Genomic DNA, 19,499 nt, shown 5'->3' with positions numbered 1-19,499 from the left:
GTTCTTCTTTTTTGCATGTAGGACATCTGTATATGTATTTAGCTTAATAAAGCGAAAGGTGTGGCGATAATTATCATTAAGTGTTGGAAGAGAATACAAAAGATACAACTGTCCGTTGGGACGAATTGTATAATTCTCACTCAATAAGAAGGCGTCGTTGTGTTCACATTCCCCCTATTACTAGCTGCGGCAGTGTGGCGGTCAGTAAGAGGGGGAATGCAAACATAAAGATGCCTTCGTCTAGCGTGGAGACTATACTTGCGTCGTTCCTGTACTATTACGGCTATCTCGATGCAGCGCTAATGAGAATATGCGGTGTAATTTAAGAAATTTAAGATCACCTTAATGTCGGCTAAACTTGCAAAATTTCTTTATTAAACCCCTTCCCGTGCCATTTAGCTCGATGAAACTCGGGCCCGAGCGGTCCGCATCAGCGCGCGCTAAACAGACCAGACTGATGTTTGTAAACAGTCGCAATACGATCCGAAATGTATGTGTCGCCCAAGTATCTGTTCGCGAGTCTGACTCGCGATGTTTATGTTTGGCCCAAGTAACTGTTCGCGAGTCTGACTTGCGATATTCATGTTTGGGCAAAAATCTTCATCGCGAGTCTGACTCGCTAAAGTACGGGAAGGGGTTAAAACCATAAATAACAAGTACACTTCAGACAACAGATCTAATCGACTCATTCCGTATAACGATACCGCTTACGCCAATTGAATTCTCAGTTTCTAGAGAATCATCATGTATCCTGTCACGGTGTAATTAGTGTTTAGCAACAATATAATAGACAATGATGTGCCCTCTTTAAAACATGTGGGGCACTGTGCAACAGGAAATTAAAGCATAGCTAGTGAATGGCGTCGTTCATCAACAATGAGACTATGGCTTCCTACGCGACTGCCAATCATGAAACGCAAGACGTATTTTTCGACTAAAGTGTTCACAGTTTAAAGTCCATAAATTGTACGCAATTGAGGTCGACAAACCATCTTTGTGATCATAAACGAATTTTTAGAAAATCATTCTTAGAAAATCGTGGAAGAAAAGTCATCTTCAAAAAGCTGTGATGTTTTCGATGGAATCTTATATGTACGATATCATTTATTATTTGTCATATATTCATTATATTTATCATTTATAAAAAGTAGTAAATTCTGTTTTATTGTCATGTTACATTGAAAATTACAGTCACCACATCCTTTGCGGCATTCGTGATTTTTTTACTGTATTGTTTATGAAATAAAAAATACTGCACTGTGCTCTTTCGACTGATTTTCGAGATTGTTCAACATTTTATCGATTTCCTTTACAATTAGTGGCCTCTTAGGTCAAGCAGGGATCGCAGTGGAAATATCCTTCGTTTCTCCCACGTGGGATTTACTATCGTCATTATTTTTATCATTGTAACCATCGCTGTTATTACCACTGTTATCTTCCTTGTTCAGAATTATCTTCAATTTATATTTAATTTAATTGCAGCAATATAAAGATCAAGTAGACGTATTTTGTATAAGTTCAACTTTATTTAAATAATCGAAGAACAACTCATCCCTGGAAACAGTACGATAAATATAATATTTTTAGTATTTTCAGAAAAGAACTGACGTAAAAGAAACTTGACAATTTTCTTTTAAACAATAATTCCAGAAGAAATGGTTACATTATACGGATCTAAACATTTGATAAGATTTTAAAGTGACTGTTGAAGCACTTCCTTAATAGTCTGCGAAATATAATTAAGTAACAAACGTAGTTACAATTCATTTATTTTATATTAAGATAGCTGAAGATCTTAAACGTTTCCATCTTCACTTTATCCAGAATTTATTTCGCGACGGTAAAAAGTCTTGGCTGAAATGCCGCAACACCGGTTGCAGACCTGTGGCGTTTTTTTCATTCCGATATTCCCGGACTTCGTCCTGCTGATGCCTGGTAACATTGTCAAGCGTTATTTCGCTGCTAGAACCGAGGGATGCGTCAAGTAATGCACTCCTGCAGCCAAGTAATACCGCGTTAACCGGTCGGCTAATTGGCATTTACCTCGTGGAAAATGACCCCGAGATTTAGATTTCACTTCGGGCTGCTTCTTATCTGCGAGAGCGTTCGTGGGTCTTGAAATTGGCACGAATTAAAGTGAAAGTGTAATTTAAATGTCCACGTGACGCCCCAGAAAATTGCAACGTCTTGACGGATTTAATTCCCAACGAATTATCATCACGATTTCGATCCGGCTGTTTCATCAAATTCTGCCGTGCCTCTTTTTTTTTTCTTAACGTGGTCTCGATCTTAATACTTTTACATGGTTGTTACTCGAATGATGGAGAGATATGGAACGTAAAATCCATACACGTACTTCCGGGGTGTTTTCAGGGTGTACGGGTTATATCGATGTTTTTACACGTGGGGGATTATTGTGGTACGTTAACAATATTTTTGAAAATGTTAGAAGACAGTCTATGATGTGTATGTTATATAGACGATATTATATGTGTATATAGAAAAAAACCAATCCAAATTGGTAATGCATATTACCGTATTGTCCAGACAATATATATTAACAATATATTTTGACGATACTATGCAGACAACAGGTATTGACAGTCTTATACGGACAATCTATATTGTGAATGTCGTGCTGGCAATACAGACTGATAATATACATTGATAATATCATATTCACGATATATATTGATCGTTTGCGGGGCCTTTATTTAGTCGTTGCAGTATCGACAGCGTGTATCGATCTTTCTAGCGTCCCACTGAATACATCGAAAACATTTTTACAGACGAAGTGCGCGAATCAACGAAAGAATTTCGCGAAAGCCGTGGATCCCGTAGCCTGATGGAAACGTGGCTGGTAATAATTTCGACTCCGGCGGGCTTACATTTCCGTCCGGCGGCGCCGCGTAATTCGACTCCGTTGTACAAACCTTCAAATAACAACTGGGGCAAGCAGAACGCCAACTACTTGGAAGACTGCGCATCGTCGCCGACGATGCTATTAGCTGTTCTATCGAGTCGCCCGTAGGAATACGATTAGAGCCGGCTATCAGCGATACAGGGGCTCCTCAAAAGCGGCGGCTAACTCGATTGAGAGGAGAGTAGGGCGCGCCATTAGTACCGGCAAGATCGGTCGCTAATTTCCAATTACCTTAATTAATTATAATTTCCCATTCGGGCTGGCCTTTGATCATGGACGCTCGCGACGCGACGCCTTTACCTGCTGCCATGCCACCGTACGCGATCCATTATGTCGCGTGATTCCGCCGAACGTTTCGCGCTTCTTCGTTGCGGGGAAATTAGGATATCTTAAGCGCCGCCACGTGTTCCGGCAGCCTCTTCCGGAACCACCTCCGATCGATTCGCGTTAAGAAAGAAATATACAGATTGAAATACGGATGATTAAACGCGCGAGAAGATTGTAATTGAACAGTATAAACAATAGAGCAAGGTAAGACTCACGGTTGAATAAAATAATCTGGGATAAAGATTACTCTAGTCTATGATACTAATTTTTAGTCTTGTAATTATTGTTGTTCGCGATGGTTCAGAAATTAATTTTACATCTTGTTTACGATAGTCCGGAGATGAAGTTAACGTAGAATATTTAGTTTACAAGAGTTCAACGTAACCCTGACGCAACAGCATAATTATTGCGATTATGCGCGGAACACTTTGGGGGTTCGATGATTCTATGAAATTGTCTTGCCTCGAATAATACAAAGGAAATTGGCAAGTCGCTGTAAGAAAAGGGGTGGCTTATGGAATTCACGCATCGCGTGTGATCGTTCCAACGTCTCGAACACAAAGAGACGTTTGAAGCTCAGCATTGTCGTATGCTCAAAGGACTAACATTGAACGGAAATGTTATTTGAAACCGGACATTTGCACCCGACGCAGCCGTGAACAGGAAATACATTTGCTCGCCGGTCTTATAGATAAATTATAATGTAATTACGAGAAACAGAGATTCCTTCTTGCTGTTGGAGAATAAGGATTTCGGTATAGTTAAACAAAACTAGCGAGAACCTTGGATTCTTATAAGCCTAACTGGCCTGAATCACACGTGACTCTTTCCCCTACTTACACCTTCAGACGTCACTCACACAACATCGTATCCATGCTATGTGTAGCAAGGAGCATGGCGTGGCAGTAGTGTTTACAGAACCCATGTAGTGGAGATAGAGAGGGACCGATGGCGAGAGCACGTGGCTCGCGACCAGAAGAAGGTAGCCAGGCTTGGTACAACAATACGTACTTAATAGCAATCGTTTTTGAAATCCTTTAGGGTAATGATGTTTGAACATTTTTTTTAAGATGATCTAACAACAATCATAGGAGATAGGTATAATTGTTATGCTATTATTATTAATCATACACTAAATATTATAGTTTAAATATTACATTAGACGGTATAAGTATTTTTTAAAATAGTATTCAGTATTTGAAGCTTTTTTAAAAGCAAATAGAACTCTGCAAACAATCGGTCAATTATTAAACGAACATACTTTTTATTTTTTCGTTCGCTACTTTTTGTTTAATGATTGTAAGTTAAATAGGTTTCTTGTAATTTTTCGAGATTATGTATTAGAATAACTATATCAAATCTTTCGTTTAAAAAATGGTTGCTTACGTGAAATCCAGTAAGGAGAAAACGTGTCTGACCATACACAATCAAGTACTACTTACATTCTATTCTAAAGATTCGGGATCTCTGATTCACGGAAATGATTAGGTTAATATTGACTCCATTTAATTAAGAATTTTTCATTATGAACATCATTGAATATTAGTTATTTTTCTTTGATTTTATCAATAGAATTAATTACACAGCTCCTTTTTTAAATATTCAAAAAAATTTGAATTTTAACGTTTATACAGTTCGTTTAAATGTTTACCGATTAATACAATATTTATTATCGAAATAGTCTCAAATTCCAACAACACGAATTTGCAATTGTACTGCAGTTCTAAGCCAATTTTACAAATATATTACTCACAGGAAAATACGTGTCACACGATGTTCGTTTGCAGGTTCCATTGGACTGATTACACAAGCCTACAATTTTACGCGTCAATTGAAGCTTACGTGATTAGAGAAAATGATATATAATGGGACCTTAACTGGCAAATTTAATGTTCTGCGGCGAATTCAGAGTTCTGTTCCGGTCAATGGAATCATTCTGTAGAAAGTTTATTTAAATCTATGAAACCGTCGCAATTCTGAAACAAATGACTCCGTACAAAAGGCAAATTCAAAATGTGGAACAAAATTTCTGTAATTGAAACATATTTTAAAATATTTCAAATCCAATGCTCGTATTCTATTTCAATTGTTAATCGAGAGATTTTTAACACATTATACTAAATACACGAAAAATTACAGCGAGAGTGATAATAACGATTATGTTACAGATTTTTATGAAATAAATACGTAATAACTTTGGGAAATAAATGTATTATAGCTATATATTTTATTCATGCAGTTTTTCTATAAATGCAGAAAGCTTACAGTTTAATACTAATTATTATTACGTTGCCAGAGTGTTAGTTGACAAAAATCGTTTCTTATTTTCTCACTATCGAGGTTGAACAGTTTCTATCGTTCGAGTAAAACGAACAAATTGAGAAACAGGGAGGCATAGTTTCGTTCATTATTGCGAGAAAAAGGTCATCAAGTAAACCATCGGCCATAAGAAGTAGAGAATATTCTTTCTTAATGCGATTACGTCTCCGTGGTTACGAGGGAGATGTTCACGACAAGCAAAAAGACAGATCGTCAGAAAAGAATGTGCAGTACGTTTGATCGTGATTCTCGTTTCAGTCGATCAATCCCGATTTCTTTTCGATTTGAACATTCTGCGTATTATTCACTCAAAAAATGTAATAGTTTATAAAAAAAAGTAACTATATAATTATCTATAAATTACGTAAACAAGTGTTCGATTAGAAAACACAATTAATTAGAAAAACAACACTATACGTAAGAAACTTTCGAATGTTTTACAAATTTTTAACAAAGGTTCGCACATTTCTAAAATTTCCTTTCTGATACACGTTCAAAATTAAATTGTCAAAGTACTCATTTCCGGAAGAACAATAGTGTTCCTTGGCAAAATAAACAATATCGTCAATTAATTATTAACTTTGAAATAAGTTAAGATAACTTATTTACGTAGCTTCGCAAACCACGAACCGTATATAGGTTATCCGTTGCGGACGCACTAAATTAGCTTACCTAACATTGTGCTGTCAATCATTTGCCAATCAACCCTCTGTCATCCCTATCGGGTGAAATCGATATACGCAAGAGACTTTTTCGCAGCTTGTCGAAGGCGAAATAACTGCTATGACTTACCATTAATATAGCTGGCAATTTTGTAGCAGCCGTTTCGAAATTGAAGATCAACAATCGAGCATTTCTTAGAAACTGCTTGAACCGAAATTCAATAAATTATTCGAATTAATATTACGTTTTTAAGAAACCGCTTCTGAAATTACCATCGTGTTAACAGGTTTAATTATTTTCATATATCTCATGGTATGGCTTGATGGTGTAAAAAACGCACGAGACGAAATCGTTGAAAATCGCATAAAAATTTCCGGGACTTCGTTGAGATTGCAGAAAGCGTTTAACAGAGTTACAAATTTTTGATTGTATTTTTTGGGCTTTGATCTCTTTCGGACGACGCTATCGCGCGACTCCGATACACCGGTCCGTTGTCTGAAAAATAGTTATTTAAAAATGGCCGGCGTTCATGATCCCTCGGATCGTTTCACAGATCGGTGTCAACCGAATCGCCATTTTCGCTTCGCCTTGCCATATTTTCGAAAGTTCACTATCGAATTACGCACCTAAAAGCATCTCGCTACGGCCGCTGCTCTGAATATCCTGGAATTCAGTTATGCAGCTAACACGCTGATGCGAGTGGCTCTCGCTCATCACTCTTTTTTCCACCGGAACGCTCGTCGCCATTCTCTTGACAAGCGGCAGATGTCATCAAAGACGATAAGAACACGCGCATTTTCGCGCTACTTGCCGATCAACCGATCGCATTCGATTCCAGCACGTTCTCGGCGCTAATGTTCTTCGCGATGCTACTAACTCGTGATATGTTACTGGAATACTAATTACAACATTAATGCATTTGTGTTCACAGGAGCCTTCTTGGTCCCGTATTGCATTATGCTGGTAGTGGGTGGTATTCCTCTCTTTTACATGGAGCTTGCCCTTGGCCAGTTCAATAGAAAAGGAGCGATCACCTGCTGGGGTCGTATAGTACCACTCTTAAAGGGTAAGTAAACAATCGATTTACATCTTCTAGACTTCTGCTTTGCCGTATCCAAAGTTACGCCAAAGTATTTTCTGCATTGTTTGCTAACTTTTGTAAACTTTAACTTTACGACCTCGCGTCAACTTGAGTTTCTAATTGCGTCTGAAAATTTTGTACTTGTTATTGCTCTCATTGTTTAACATAAACTAGTTAAAAATACTTTATTATTAGAGGGCATTGGTCATAAAATTTATTTACACATATATTAAGTAGTTTCCGTATGCAAAATTAAAAATTGCTATAATCATTGTCAACTGTAAAACCTGCGTCATTATTGCATGCATATAATCATAGACAAAAGTGATTAAGTGATTAAGTGAATTATAGTGACTAAGAACTCTCAGTTAATTTGATTATAATCTTACATTTTCGTAAGCGTATCTTTCCGTGATAGCATACGGTGACCGGTGAATGAGGTAAAAGCGCGCGGAATTTTCCGTCGAATCGTGGGCAAAGTGTACGAAAATGTGGTGAGAGCTTTTCGCATGATCGGACGGGTCCGTGAAACGCTCGGAATGATTCTCGGCAATTGGCGGTAAGAGCGCGATTACTTTTTCTTTCTCGGGAAATTTTTCTAAAACCGTTCCTCGGCACTCCGCCGTCGACACCTCTCGGAACGAAGAACGGGGAACATTAGGCACATCCGGTATACTTTCTTTTATTGCGCGATATGGGTGGACTGCACGGTGCTTTATGTAACGCGTATAAATCCGGGGAAATCCTGGGGTTGGACGGCCACCCATTCGAGGAGAGCCTCCATTTCCGTCGATTTCCCAGCCAGGACGTTCGCGTTCACGATGATCGATGTAAGCACAGGATTCCTCTCGACTCTTGTCTCCCACGTGCTTTCTCCTTTTGATCCGCATCGATGAACTACGTAATTGATTCGTCGTTCCCGGCGACCCTCCCCACGGGATAATGGAATATTCTCTGGCTCGAGGATCGGATATAAGACACGACCCCCAGAGATTTTTAATCCTTTCGAGATGAACGTAGCCATGCAGAGAACGAGATCCTTCATTTTATGCATCGCATAACTATTTATTCCTTTACGATGAATCGAGGAATGTTTGAGCTTCGAGATTGGCCGCCCGAGCTTACCATTTTCCCGTGAACCGATACCGAAACGTTCGGCAACCGTGGAGAACGCATCCTGCGTTCTGTTTACCAAAGGAATGTCTAGCATTGTTGAAAGCGAAGTTTAGCAAACCCTGTCGTGGGAACGTTGGAGAACGAAAGTATACAATAAATAATAAAGACATGAATTAGTTTGTAGACTAGATCTACAGTCAAATCTGTTTTTGTGCGGTATTTTTTATGCGTCTTTTTTGCGTTTTCTTTTCTGCGGTCCTAAAACAGGTTTGACTGTACTTTCAGGCGATTAATTCATTTGGTAAGAAATCTGTGGATACTAAATAAATAAGTGTACAGCTATTATTACGGATATTATTTATATATTATATATTAGATATTAATAATCAAATAATTTTTCATCTTGTGGCGACCCGTGCACGTGCACGTCGTCAGGTCGCCGCCAATTGTTTCAGAGTTCTTTTTGACGCGCGACGCTTTCCGCACGACGACCACGTGGCAGCAACGAAATAAATTTATTAAACGCGAATTCGAGTTGTTAATTCTCCCGCGTACCTACAATCCTGTAATCTGGTACAATAGAATATTTCATGGAACTTCTCCAAATTGAGAGAGCAGAGAATAATTTCTCTAATAGTTGTAAAAGTCACCGGTACACAGAGAAACATAAAAAAGTATATTTAATGATACAGATATCAAATAATGCTTTATCAATTTTTACATTTTCACATTGTAGTCCCGCAAACGTTGTCTTATGTAATACCTGGATTCCAGCACGTCCTTCTGCATCGTTAACCGAGCGCTTCCATCCTGCCTCACCTGTGAATCATTAGCCAATCACAGCGAAGCAATTTCTGCCCTTATACTCTACCAAGTAACTACTGCCCAAAAAATGTGCACGGATTATTGTTGACTAGGAATCGGATACGCGGTGGTACTAATCGCATTCTACGTGGATTTTTACTACAACGTGATCATCGCGTGGGCTTTGCGGTACTTCTTCGCCTCGTTCTCCAGCCTTCTACCTTGGACCACTTGCGACAACCCCTGGAACACGCCGCACTGTCGTGAGTTCGACGCGAACGTCTCCTACACGTTCGAAGACACGTCCCCAGTCGAATCCATGGAGCCACGAAGTACCGACAACTCGTCCTTGGTTGTAGAATACTTGGACAGAACTGCCCATCATGGTTACAACAGCACGTCGCAGACGAGCGCTGCGCAAGAATACTTCAAGTGAGTATTCGGCTAATAATTTCAATCGATTATCTCAGGTTTGTACGGTAAAATATATATATTTCAAATACTTATTATATATTTGCAAAATTAATAGAATACTATCGATTTAGTGTTTCATTTGATACAGGAATGTTATTACTGTTTCAAATGTTTGTATGGTTTAGTTGAAATATTTTGTCGCGATAGAAATTTGAAGAAGCAAAGTTGATTTCTATTTTACGGACCTGAGAAAAATGAGAACAATTACTGTGTAGAATAAAGTCATTAAGAGTATGTGTGAAACGCCCATTCATCAATTCTGTTTAAAGCCGAGCCATCTTAGAGCTTTACAAAAGTGAAGGATTGCACGACCTTGGTGCAATTAAGTGGGACATTGCGTTGTGCCTGCTGGTAGTCTACATCATCTGTTACTTTTCCTTGTGGAAAGGTATCTCCACTTCTGGAAAGGTGAGATTATCGTACTTGATACTTCCAGTCATAATTTTCGAGTAACACAATTTATTTCACAATTTATTTCAAGTAAATTTTTAACATTCAAGTAGTTCTTTATACATATATCCGAGAAAGACAAAAGCATTTGGATTCGAACATTTTTTAACAATTCGTTTCTTTCTTAGCTCTCATTTATTCTCAAGTTTTATAGTATATTGTTGCAATCAAAACGTATTTCATGAATCTAATTTCGCGTCATAGAGCTTACAGAATTTATTTATGCGAGCATGGTGTCATAAGTAATTAATCTTCGTGAACAAGACTGTAAAATATTTACAAAACTGTGTTACCTAAAATAAAAAAAAACAGCGCACCAATTGCCAAGCTATTGACAAACTAATGAAACTCAGGTAATAGTTAGCGCCTATTGCAGCACCGAAATTGAAAGGAACTTTTTGTCACAGGTAGTTTGGTTTACGGCTCTGTTTCCGTACGCTGTTCTACTGATTCTACTTATACGGGGCGTCACGCTGCCAGGAAGTTCGGAAGGGATACGCTACTACCTCAACCCGAACTTTTCCGCCATCACAAAGGCGGAGGTAATTAAATCTCAGATTTATATTAGAAATTATAAGACAACAAATGCAAACTGTCCACTGGTTTAAAATTAAAAACGACTATTTCTTTTTCGACCACTGAAAAAAATACTCAACCATTTGAGATGATTAGATTTTTGAAAATATTTGTTTGAAACGATGCTTCGATCTATGACAAACTTGCGTGTTCAGATACACGGACAAAATAATTCTTTAAATCCTAGCAAAATGCTTGGCCAGTATTACCCCTCTTCAACCGCGACTAATACATATATTTTTATAATGATGTTTAAATTTCATGCATTTAAACCTTGTACAATTTTGATTATAATATATACTGTGCTATTAAACAAAATTTCTTATTCAGGTGATTCTACAATTTTAGTAACTGTGAGCAAAAAATAAAAAATCCAGTCATATTCTTGGCAGAAACTGGTTTGGCAGTTTTAATTTTAAATAATATAAAAAACGTATCACAGTGATTATAGTTGAATCCGTTGTAAATGGCAAAAGATTAAGCAACATTTTATCAGTTTTTACACAACGTAAGATTGTTCACAAGATCGACATACAACGCTCCAATTCAATGACCAGTCTGGACGAGAGCGTACCTAACGCCAACTTTAACCTAAGAAAAACTGCGCAACGGTGACTCGCTGTACATTCGTTGGAATCGTTTCCCAGCGGATGATCGTGAGAATATGAAGTGGCCACTTACAGCGGCCACAAGAGAGAATAAAAAACGGCGGCCGGAGGCTAAGGAAGTTAATGCAGTGGCATATAAGAGGGTCGGAAAAATCGGGGCAGCGTCGCGAGAATTATTGGGTGGGAGTGGAACGTGCCAGGTTTATCCGACGATGCTGAAAATGGAAACTCTGTGTACCTGTCATAATGACCATTAGAGTTCGGTCAGTCAGAGGCCTGGAGTCGCACGTTCGACCCCTCTCCACTCGTAAGCGGAATGCATTTCCCCCCGGCGGCGGCCGTAGCCGCGGCTTCGGAACGCTAAAATGGATTTTATACAGCGACCCGGGAAATTTGTTGATTCCGGAGATCAGAGGGTTTACGGTGAATCACTCCTGCCCGCTTCTTTCGTAAATAAAGCGGTTTGCCATTTTTTCTTCTCGAGCAGTCACGCGTGAGCTTAGATCGTCTTAAGCCACGATGCATAGTGACCTTAACCCAAGATGTAACTTTCAAAGTATGTAGCAACAAAAGCTGTTACAATAGATGCAGTGACTTTTTTCAAGTTCAACGAAACAATTTTGGAGATATTACAGGGAACTAGATCGCTGTATAATGACGCATTATGGGATTTCTGATGTGTTTATTATATTTTCGGGGTTTATAAAATGATATTTCATTGCAATTCAGAAGTGTTATTTTTGAATGTTTATATTAACTTAATGATCTCTGAAATTTATTTGATGCGAATAAAATATTATCTGTATTTAACTAAATATAACAGCTGATTTTTCTAAACAAGTGGATTTCTGATGTCGCTTTCGCGTTACTGCCAGTCAACTACTTCAGATATACATAAAGATGGCCAAAACTATTTTTAAGAGAATGTTGCGATACTATTCGCGAAGAAATCGGAGTTTCTGTTTTAATTATAAACCAGTCGAGGTATTCAGCGGATTTCGACAAAACCCCTTAAACTGTTTCTAGGTGTGGGTGGATGCCGCGACACAGGTGTTCTTCTCCCTTGGCCCGGGATTTGGCGTGCTGCTGGCTTATGCGAGTTATAATAAATACCACAACAACGTTTACAAGTAAGAAACAGCCGGAATATTAAAAGCGTTCCATGTTCGGCTAATTAGAAAGAAGTTACCCTGGACGCGGTACAAATAGGAGTAAAGAAAGCTTGTATAAGAATTTATCTCCGCCTTTAAAATTTCAATTACAAAACTGCTTACGATATTTTTCATTTCAATTGTCTCGAGAACAATCAGGAAACATTTCTATACTTAAAGATAATTGTAATCTTATAATCAATAGTATTTGTTATTAATTTATTATTATATATGATTAATGTCTCGTGCGACGTAACTATAAACTCTCCAGAATAATTGCTATAATAACACCATGATTTATTATTGCCTTTACAAAATGAATAGAAGTATTTCTTACAATTTACAAACTTTTTCTAAAACATATTTTAACAAAAATTTGACCAAGCAGGCTTGCAAATATTCATAATTTAATAATCAATATTTTTCCATATATTTCTTACGGTACTTCTTCTAGACTCTTTCTATAGACCCTAATGGAACATTTGCAAATTGAAATTAATTGTCAGAAACTAGAAATTCATATAACTAAAATGTAAAAAATAGTCGCGTTGTTCAAGTGACAATTAAGTTCAAAGTTTCAGCTTTTACGAAATGAAGTCTTTATGCACAGTCTTCTGTAATATTTCACTCGAGGTTCTTGTCGTTGTTCGATCTTTCAGAGACGCTCTATTAACCAGCCTAATTAACAGTGCAACGTCGTTCGTTGCCGGATTCGTGATCTTCTCTGTGCTCGGATACATGGCACGGGCAAGTGGAAAATCCATTCAGGATGTTGCAACGGAAGGACCCGGTCTAGTGTTCATTGTCTATCCTGCTGCTATCGCGACCATGCCCGGATCCATGTTCTGGGCACTAATCTTTTTCATGATGCTTCTAACTTTGGGACTGGACAGCTCGGTACGGGTTTCGCAAGTTTTTTTAATAGACACGATTCTCTGAGAACAGAATCACCGATCAAGGACTCACGAGTTCCATATTTTTATTTTATACCTTCAAAAAATTCGCGATCTGCGTTTTTAGCGCGGACTGTGTTAAAATTGTTATTAAACCCTTGCAATAGTATTTCTTTCGTGACCGCGTTGTTTAACGCATTTTTGTTCTGAATAATTTCTCTGATGGAACATAGCAGGTTTTGTTTCTTGTATATTACATAACACAGCGATAAAAACAACTATTTTATGTCACTTGATAAGAATAAATACATAAATACATAATACAATATGCTCGAAAGGACTGAATTAAGATTGAAATAATATGTTTTTGTAGTTTGGTGGTTCTGAAGCCATAATCACTGCTCTTAGCGACGAATTCCCGTTGATTGGGAACAATCGTGAAATTTTCGTCGCCCTTCTTTTCACGCTGTACTTCGTCGTTGGATTAGCTTCCTGCTCACAGGTCGGTAAAAAATCGACGGAGCAAATATGTATCTTGTTAAACCCTTTCTAGTTTGTCGATGATAGTAATAATATAAGTATAGTAATATTACTGTTTGTTTTCGCGCAGGGCGGCTTTTACTTTTTCCACTTGTTGGATCGTTACGCTGCCGGCTATTCGATGCTGTTCGCAGTTTTGGCTGAAGCAATAGCCATTAGCTGGATCTATGGGACCGATCGATTCTGCGCTGATATTAAAGATATGATCGGGTTTTCGCCTGGCATTTATTGGAGAGTCTGCTGGAAGTTCGTCGCGCCAATATTTCTTATGGTAATTAATGCGATATTAATCCGACGCTAATGCAGTATTAACAGGATGAATCAGATTTAATGCTTCCGCGGCACAGGCTAGGTATACCGCCGATAAATATACGCCGTTATACAGCATCGACTCTTGCTACACGAACGACTGTACTTTTTGATAAACATAAATGCGTGAAAAATATAAATTAATTGCCACAGACTGAATGGTTAAATCACGATATTCATATCATATAGGTAATTGCATCGTGCATTTTGAAAAATATAAGTAATCGTTTGCAATTCACGCATCGATGATTGTATCACTCCTCTATCTTCAATTTGTTACCTCTAACAAATTGGCATGACGTTGGAGTTTATAAAAAGACGGGAGTTCGTTCGAATGAAATTGCCATAAAAAATGAAGGGAACATAAATGCTTTTTTGCAGCTTCGGTAAAAATGTTTTCCTCAGAATATTTTCGAACGTGTTCACAGTTTATTATCGTTTACGGTTTAATGGGCTACGAGCCATTAACATACGAGGATTACGTGTATCCAGTCTGGGCAAACGTATTAGGCTGGCTAATTGCGACTTCCTCGATTGCCATGATACCCGGTGTTGCAATTTACAAGATCATCGTTACGCCCGGCAGCTTTATTCAGGTAATTGCCGGAATCTTAACATAATCCCTTTTATGCGTACGGTAGTTCTATCGAACTACATGTCGAATTACGAAATATCATAGAGACATACATGTTGTCTCATAGAGACAACATAAATATCAAGACATAACGTTACAAAGACAAAATCATATTTCAATGTTTGCGTTTGAAATGGTATAGCATGTGATAATTATAATTTCTGTTTTATGGTTTATTTAATATCATTAACATGTAATACTAGTCTAATACCGATTCATCTAACATTATTAACATCTTATATTATTCATATTTACAGACAGTGGTCATTTGATGAATGGCACAAATGGATAATACATAATCAGTAGATATTTACAACTTCGTGTTACAGAGATTAAAGATCCTCACCACTCCCTGGAGAGACACTCAGCAAAGGAACGCCGATTTGTCGTCGGTGGCGAACGGCGTGGTTCGCCGCAGCTTCATGGCAGATCAAGACCTGAATCTCACCAACGAGCAACGAGAATTAACCAAGGAACAAACGGAGGTCATGATCCAATCCAGGGAAGGTATTAACGGAGATCCACCTCCAGAGCCGGTCTAGGACAGTGCGGTTGTGATTTTGCACGGTGCCCGGTTCCAAGTATACCTCTGCTAATATTCCATCGTTGAGGTTTAATTTTTACGTTGCACTGAACCACACGGACCTCGAACGCGCCACTCGAAACGCAGACTTTACGATGCGATACCTTCGACGATTCTTTACTCTCTCTCTCCCCCCCCCCCCTCCCTCTCTCTCTCTCTCCCTCTCTGCATAACAAGGTTCTCTTAGGCCACAGGCCCTATGGGATCTCTGCGCAACAGACTCGCACCTTTGTACACCCAAATATGGTAATTTTTTAACGCATAAGCACTGTCCAACGATACAACGCAGTTTATCTTTTCTACCATTCACCAGGAACACGCTCAGTGTACTAAAGCAATTTGTAATTATGTGATTGAGATACAGATTTTACACTGAAAATTAATCCACTTCCGGATGGTGTTCGACTTTCTGCAGATCAGATTAATTTTTTTTTTGTGTTTCGTGCTCGACTTTCTGGAGGTTGAATTAACCCTTTCGCAATATTAAATTAACCTACTTGTAATTATTTGTAATGAAATTCATATTTTCGAAATCATATAACATTTCATAAAGAATTAATTGAGATTAGCGAAGATTAATTACTTGTAATGACATTTGTACTATTTAATGGATGAATATATCAATTCTTGTGTAAAAGTTAATTTAATTTGCAAAAGATTGAGGAAAGCCTGTAAATTAGTTAATTATTTTGCAAGGGGATGTATATGATCAGCAAAAGGATTAGTTTTGAGTGAAAGAACTGTAAAGAACCATGGTATCCACCAACCTTTTTATATGTTTTCCATTTTCGCAAGTTTTCGAAAACTATAACCAAAAAATCATTGCTTTTTAAAGAAAATCAAATGATTATTAATTAATTGTCCCTTTGCGATATGACTCATTCCTTACTGCATTACAACTTGTAATTAATTTATTATTATGGGAAATAGATCTCTCAGCGTATTTCTTTTCAGTTATTTATTTCTTGTAAATAAATGATAGACACTGTTTGTACAACTTGTCGAATTCCTTTGACAATCATTTGTTATTTCGGACATCATGTTGAAATATTTTCCAATGAAATCATGATTTTCTATATCCCGACATCAAACAGAAGGACGTATTTAATAATTAGCAATAATACTCTACTGTTAGAAATATGAAAGTATGACCAACAAAATAATGAAACCGTGGAATCGAACTCGTTTAATTCGAAAACTTCGTTGATTAAAATATTGAATGAGAATGGGAATGTTGTGTATCAAGGTGTAATCTGCTATTTTGTCCAAGTATAATACATATATCTCGCCAAATCTCGGTAATATTACGCAGCACAAGGGTAGAAAAATCTACTAAATTTGTCTTGTGTGTCATTGTTAAGGAAATAGTAGATTACTCGTGTGTACACTTAATATTGACGATGACGTTCGATGGAGTAACGTAATTACATTCGTCGAAGAACAATGATTTATTCTAATGAAGGAGATTCTAGCTCTGACTTTGAATATCATTCGGTCAGCTGTCGCAATAAGAGGAACGAGAGTACACTGACAAATTATGATTTTCTTTCAATGAAATCAGCTGATGATTTACCAATGGATATTTTCGTTTCTAAAATATCTCTGCGGTGTTAACGAGAACACGTCGCAGATGGTCCAACCTGTAAATACTACAGGCATTACAGAATTTTCTAGATAAAGTCGATAAGCGATTAGATTATTGATACCATTCTAGATTTAATGAATGTGTATAATTGCATTAGCTAGAGAAAGTCTCTTTGGGCAGCAGCTTCAAGTTGCATAAAAGTTAATATTTTAATAATTACAAGCGTCTTGTTGAAATATAGAAAACGTAAGAACTCGAATCTCTACCGTATCATTGAAAAATGCCATGACACAAACGTAAGAAAAGCTCGAATATAATAGAACTTTCATATAGCTGAAAAACAACCAGCAAATTGTAAACCACATTCTGTTCACAGAGTTCCTATCCTTACCGGTACTTAACAAATGAGTTCTCGTTGCGGTTTTACCTTTGAGATGTTTATTTCTTGCCATCATAGACAAATGCGATAGTGTCAATTCTTTGCAAAATTTTATTTTAAGATACTATCATATGAGTTATAAAAACACTGTAGATTTATGCGCATTATTTTATTTTTTCTATCAAAATCATTGGTTATTATTCATTGTTATAATTATGTTGTAAGTATTATTATTTTATTTTTAGAAATGGAAGATATGTATATAGTTTATTTTTTTTTTCAAATAAATGCGAAGGATTGGCACGAATGTCATCTAACGTTGATGTTTCAGATTAATGGCAGTATTGTCGCGACCAAATGTTTCGATTTGATTGTTGAAACGCTTTTACATCGCCTGACTCAAACAGACGAACATGCTGTGTAGACTATACGCGAATTGTAATCACCGATCAGGTGTAAAACGTTACATTAAAATGTATTAACGTTCAAATGTTACCGAAATAACAAAGCCTATGTAAAATGGAACATAATAAGTATTATTGTCGATTTAATATTTAGAATAGACCGGTCATTAGACAGACAATGCCGAGGAAATGTAATCTGCGTACAATACAGTGACAAGCATTACAATTTCAATTTTCTGTAGCACAAAATGAGTTCTATTTATTAAAAATTGTTTGAACGGATCAGTTAAGAAAATGAGAAATAATTATTTCTGGTAAGGTATGAAATAGGTAGTAAATAATAAATAATTTCGCAAAGCATGTCCGAAGCAATTGTCTGTCTCTCCTTGGCTTTGAATATCGACGACGGAAAATGGTTGAGTAGACATTAAGTATTTGAAAAAGTATTATCGTGAACTTGTTAGAAAATATTCTATGTGCAGATATACATATATGTACGATATAGTTTATAGCTATTGTTGTTAGACACAACAGTACGTATGTACGTATAACGATATGTTAGCCGACGTGCGTGCATATACTTATAAATACATATTGTACAAGCTTAAGTCACCAGAAATTAAATCTGTAAATGTCCCATCTAACTGCGAGAGTCCGAAAAAATGTTTCAAGGATCATTCTGAGGATTTCGGAGAATTATTGAATTATTAATGGCTTCAAATCAGTCAAAAACTATACTTTTAGCTTTCCGATTTTCCGTTATTTTATATCAAATAAGCAAATTTTTGTTTCAAGACTATACGTGATTTTTATTAGTAATGATGATTAATTCCTAATATTATTAATCAATAATAATTAATTCTTGATCTACTGTTCGATATTTAAAAATTAATACATTCATCATATAAATAATTAAGAATTCATTGTGGACAGTGATTACGGGAAAAATTTTGTGAAAATATATTTTTCTTTGTTTTGTTTGCACCTTAAATAAGATCCAATTATATCCCGAACATCTTTCAGATTCTCATCAATAAAGAAAAGCAATCTGGTGTTCTATTTAAAACGAACCATCCTGTATAATTGTATGTTATATTTTATACATCGCATCCGAGTTGCGACCGCAGCCATAGGTAGCAGCTCGGGCCTTGTTAACATGAAAAATAAATAAATATTCACAAGAACTGGACAGCTATCATAGATAGATATTCTTTAGCTAGTTGGCAACTGCACTTCTAATGATCTCTGGTTTGCGTTTGGTAATTTGAACCGCGATCTTTTACTGTTTTATTTATTGGAAATTGATGATTCCAAAATCCCATATTTAATCATTTCAAGTCAATAATAATAATTATTATTAATATTACTAAGTTTACTCCGCTTCGCAATCAGAAATAGAACTTGTTTTGTATTATTCTAATTACAGTTATAAGCTATCTTAATTATTCATCCTTTTCGTCCACATTCTCTCTTGCAAATCTTTTTAACAACTTTAAGTTATACATTAGAATTGTTGTTTATAATTATTTCACATTGTAAACATAAAATTTCATTTTCTAAATGAAATAAATTGTGTGAAGTATTCAATCCGAAGTGTATTACTCATTTTAATTTAACAGATTTTAATTTAAGTTCTCTGTCGTTCCCAAAATATAAATAGAACTTTGTAAAAGTTATAAA

At 36.8% G+C, this 19,499-nt stretch overlaps 1 protein-coding gene across 1 annotated transcript in view; it reads left to right on the top strand.

Annotated features, from left to right (window-relative positions):
- Dat (Sodium-dependent dopamine transporter) overlaps positions 1–19,396 on the top strand; it is a 28,106-nt gene extending 8,710 nt beyond the window's left edge. The window contains exons 3-12 of the mRNA XM_078182694.1: positions 7,164–7,298; positions 9,347–9,665; positions 9,977–10,115; positions 10,565–10,699; positions 12,368–12,471; positions 13,152–13,389; positions 13,759–13,887; positions 13,996–14,196; positions 14,663–14,830; positions 15,198–19,396. Of these exons, the coding sequence (XP_078038820.1) occupies positions 7,164–7,298; positions 9,347–9,665; positions 9,977–10,115; positions 10,565–10,699; positions 12,368–12,471; positions 13,152–13,389; positions 13,759–13,887; positions 13,996–14,196; positions 14,663–14,830; positions 15,198–15,410 (1,781 nt within the window). The 3' untranslated portion in view covers positions 15,411–19,396. The remainder of the gene's footprint in view (positions 1–7,163; positions 7,299–9,346; positions 9,666–9,976; positions 10,116–10,564; positions 10,700–12,367; positions 12,472–13,151; positions 13,390–13,758; positions 13,888–13,995; positions 14,197–14,662; positions 14,831–15,197) is intronic.
- The last annotated feature ends 103 nt before the right edge of the window (positions 19,397–19,499 follow it).

This window comes from Augochlora pura, chromosome 6 (assembly GCF_028453695.1).
Source record: "Augochlora pura isolate Apur16 chromosome 6, APUR_v2.2.1, whole genome shotgun sequence".
Lineage (NCBI taxonomy): Eukaryota > Metazoa > Arthropoda > Insecta > Hymenoptera > Halictidae > Augochlora > Augochlora pura.
This window is presented reverse-complemented; position numbering and strand designations above follow the sequence as displayed.